Source organism: Nematolebias whitei, chromosome 21, assembly GCF_014905685.2.
Source record: "Nematolebias whitei isolate Nwh7 chromosome 21, NemWhi1, whole genome shotgun sequence".
NCBI lineage: Eukaryota > Metazoa > Chordata > Actinopteri > Cyprinodontiformes > Rivulidae > Nematolebias > Nematolebias whitei.
The window spans coordinates 31,574,330-31,578,038 of record NC_056518.1 but is presented as its reverse complement, the minus strand read 5'-3'; the positions used below and the strand labels follow the sequence as shown (position 1 = coordinate 31,578,038).

Genomic DNA, 3,709 nt, shown 5'->3' with positions numbered 1-3,709 from the left:
TCGTTAATTTTCACTGTTGCTTCGTTAATTTTCACAGTTGCTTCGTTAATATTCACTGTTGCTTCGTTAATTTTCACTGTTGCTTTGTTAATATTCACTGTTGTTTCTTTAATATTCACTATTGCAGCATGTGGTCTCGGTGAAGGAGCAGTTGAAGGAGGTTGAGGCCGAGCTCATGAGAGTCTCTTCAGAACGAGATGCCACCAACGAACAGAGCAGAGCTTTGGAGCAGGAGCTGCAGGTCCAGAAGGAGAACCTGAGTCGGAGCGCCTTCGCCCTCAATGAGCTGCACGTGGAGAAGCAGCAGCTGCAGCAAACGCTGAAGGAGCTGAAGGTCAAACTGGGACTTGCTCAGGAGCAGAGTGGAGAAGCACGGAGAGAAGTTGCAGAGCTGAAGAAGACCCTGCAGGGACGAGACGAGCAGCTAGCTGCTGCTAAAGCAGAGCTGGACCAGAGAAGTGAGGGAGGTGCTGAGGAGCAGCTGCAGGAGAAGGAGGTATCGGACCTCAGGAGGGAACTGGATCAAATGAGGAGCTCGTATGAAAAGGCCATGTCTGAGGAGTATGAGATGAAGATGGACTCCAGGAGGCTGAGGGAGAAGTGTGACGATGCTCTGGGTGAAGTCGAAGAGCTAACCCAGCAGCTGAAAGAAAGCCAAACGGCCCTGAACAGAACCGTGAGGGAGAAGGAGACCCGGATTGAAGCTTTGAGGCTGGAGAAGCAGCAGCTGGAAGGTGAGCTGCTGCGAGCTGAACGGACGCTGACAGAACAGGTGAAGCAGTACCAGCAGACCATCGAGGAGCTGACCCGAGCTCGCTCCATGGACGCCTCGGCCTTACAGACCGAACACGAGGCCGCTATCAAACTGAACCAAGAGAAGGAGCTGGAGATCACAAAGCTCCGAAGAGACCTGGAGCAGCTGGCGTCTGACCACAGCGACACCAACGAGATGCTTTCCATCACCGTCACGGGCCAGAAGCAGCTGACGGACCTGCTGCAGGAGAAGGATGTCTTCGTGGAGACCTTAAAACAAAATGCTGCAGATTTACAGGCTGAGATGGAGAACAGGATTTCAGTCATGGCCAAAGAAGCTGAAGGCTTTAAACAGGCGGTGGAAGACAAGGACAGGCAGCTGGGAGGGATGAAGGAGGAGAACAGCCATTTGAAGGAGGAGCTCGATCGCCTCAAGGATCAGCAGAGCCGACCTCAACCTCTGGCAGAGCCCAAGACCCTGGACATCATCACAGAACTGGAGGCCGAGATCGCCCAGCTGAAGTCCTTCAAGACGTCTCTGGAAGAAGAGGTTCAGACTCTGAGGATAACCATGGAGGAGCAGCGAGGTGAGCTGGAACAGGCCCAGGCTCAGCACCAGCAGGCGACGCTCCACTCTGATAGACTCGTCCACGCCCGAGACGAGGAGATCCGTCTCCTGCAGCAAACTGTAGACCAGCTGACTGAGCATCAAACCCTCAGCCGCTTCCCTGCTCCGCAAGGAGAGGTCATCCTGCAGGAGCACAAGGCCCTCAGTCAGGAGCACGGCAACGAGAAGCACGACCTGTCGAAGGTGGAAGTGGAACGCCTGGTGAGGGGCATCAAGGAGAAGGAGACTGAGATCATCCAGCTGAACGAGAAGAACGTGGCGCTGGGCAGGCAGCTGGACCAGCTGCTGGTGTCTCGTGATGAAGTGGGGAAGCTTTCGCAAGTGGTTCGGCAGAAAGATCTGGAAATCCAGGAGCTCCAGGCCAGAGCCTCCATGGGAGGGGGCCACAACCAGGATGTGCTGTACCTTCAGCAGCAGCTCCAGACGTTTGCTGTGGAGAGAGAGCAGATGTTAGCCGTGCTCAACGAGAAGACTAGGGAGAATGGGCAGCTGCGCTCCGACTACCACCGCCTCGTGGACGTTGTTGCTGCGAAGGAAGCTGCTTTAGTGAAGCTTCAGCAGGAGAACTGGCGCCTCTCCAACATGAGCGATCCCTCAGGAAGCCAAGAGATGTTCAAGGAGACCATCCAGAATCTGTCTCGGATCATCAGGGAGAAGGACATCGAGATCGACGCTCTGACCCAGAAGTGCCAAACCCTGGTGACCGTCCTGCAGGCGTCCGGAGGAGAGCACGGCGCCGCCTCTGGAGGCGTCAGCAGCAACCAGTTCCAGGAACTGCTGACGGAGAGGGACGCGCTGAAGCAGCAGGTGAAGAAGATGGAGGAGTGGAAGCAGCAGGTGATCACCACCGTGAAGAACATGCAGCACGAGTCTGCTCAGCTGCATGAGGAGCTCCTCAGGCTTCAGAGCCAGGTGTCTGCTGACAGCGACTGCAGCTCCAAGCTGTTCGTGGACTACGCTCAGCTCGTTCAGAGCTACGAGCAGAAGGAGAAGAAGCTGGGAGGTCTGAGCCTTGAACTGGCTCAGGTTCAGCAGACCATCAGCCAGCTCAGCTCCACCAAGGATGTCCTGCTGGATAAACTGGACAGTGTAGCCCCGACTCCTGAGTTCATGGTCGGCCCTTCAGTCCCAGCTGAGGCCTCGATCCAACAGTCTGCCTCACCTTCAAACAAGCTGCAGGAGGAGCTGGAGCAGCTGCAAGCTCAGCTGACCGACAAGGAGAACCTGATCAGAACTCTTCAAGAGAACAACCACCGGCTCTGCAGCTCCGAGAGCGATCGAGCCGAGGAGGTCCGGCAGCTCCGAGAGAGACTGGAGTCCCTGCAGAGATCGGTCCGGGACAAAGACTTGCTCATCAAAACCAAAGGAGACCAGCTGGTCCACGTGAGCCAGGCTCTGCAGAACCGCGACAACGACAACGAGGTGCTGAAGCAGGCCGTGACCAACCTGAAGGAGCGCGCCCTCATTCTGGAGCTGGAGTCCAGGAGCCTGAAGGAGGAGAACGAGCAGGTGGCCGCACGCTCTCGAGAGAAGGAGTCTGAGTTCAGAGCTCTGCAGGAGACCAACATGCAGGTGTCCCTGCTCCTCCGAGAGAAGGAGTTCGAGCTGAGCGCCGTGAGCGACAAGGCCGCCGCGGTGGAGAGGATGCTCCACGACAAGCAAACGGTCAGTCCTCCGTTTCCTTCAGCTTCCTGTTGTTCCACGAGTGTTTGGTAATGGACGTGGATCTGCTGCAGGGGGACTGCAGTGAGCTGAAGCAGCTCCTGGACGAGCTGACGTCCACGCAGGAGAAGGGCGTGATGTTCCAGCAGGAGAGGGACCATCTGATGATGGCCCTCAAGCAGAAGCAGATGGAGACCGCAGCTGTCCAGGCCGAGGTTAGACCCCCACACCCAGCAACACTGACTCAATGCCTCCATGTCCTCGTTAACTCCCTCCATGTCCTCGTTAACTCCCTCCATGTCCTCTAACTCCCTCCACGTCCTCATTAACTCCCTCCACGTCCTCGTTAACTCCCTCCATGTCCTCGTTAACTCCCTCCATGTCCTCGTTAACTCCCTCCATGTCCTCGTTAACTCCCTCCATGTCCTCTTTAACTCCCTCCATGTCCTCTTTAACTCCCTCCATGTCCTCTTTAACTCCCTCCGTGTCCTCTTTAACTCCCTCCATGTGCTCTCCAACTCCCTCCGTGTCCTCTATAACTCCCTCCGTGTCCTCTCCAACTCCCTCCGTGTCCTCGTTAACTCCCTCCATGTCCTCGTTAACTCCCTCCATGTCCTCTCCAACTCCCTCCACGTCCTCGTTAACTCCCTCCACATCCTCGTTAAC

General features: G+C 56.3%; 1 protein-coding gene across 1 annotated transcript in view; it reads left to right on the top strand.

Annotated features, from left to right (window-relative positions):
* Positions 1-3,709, top strand: part of trip11 (thyroid hormone receptor interactor 11) — a 25,346-nt gene that overhangs the window by 11,982 nt on the left and 9,655 nt on the right. Inside the window, exons 11-12 of the mRNA XM_037694605.1 lie at positions 128-3,046; positions 3,118-3,258. Coding sequence (XP_037550533.1) covers positions 128-3,046; positions 3,118-3,258 — 3,060 coding nt within the window. The remainder of the gene's footprint in view (positions 1-127; positions 3,047-3,117; positions 3,259-3,709) is intronic.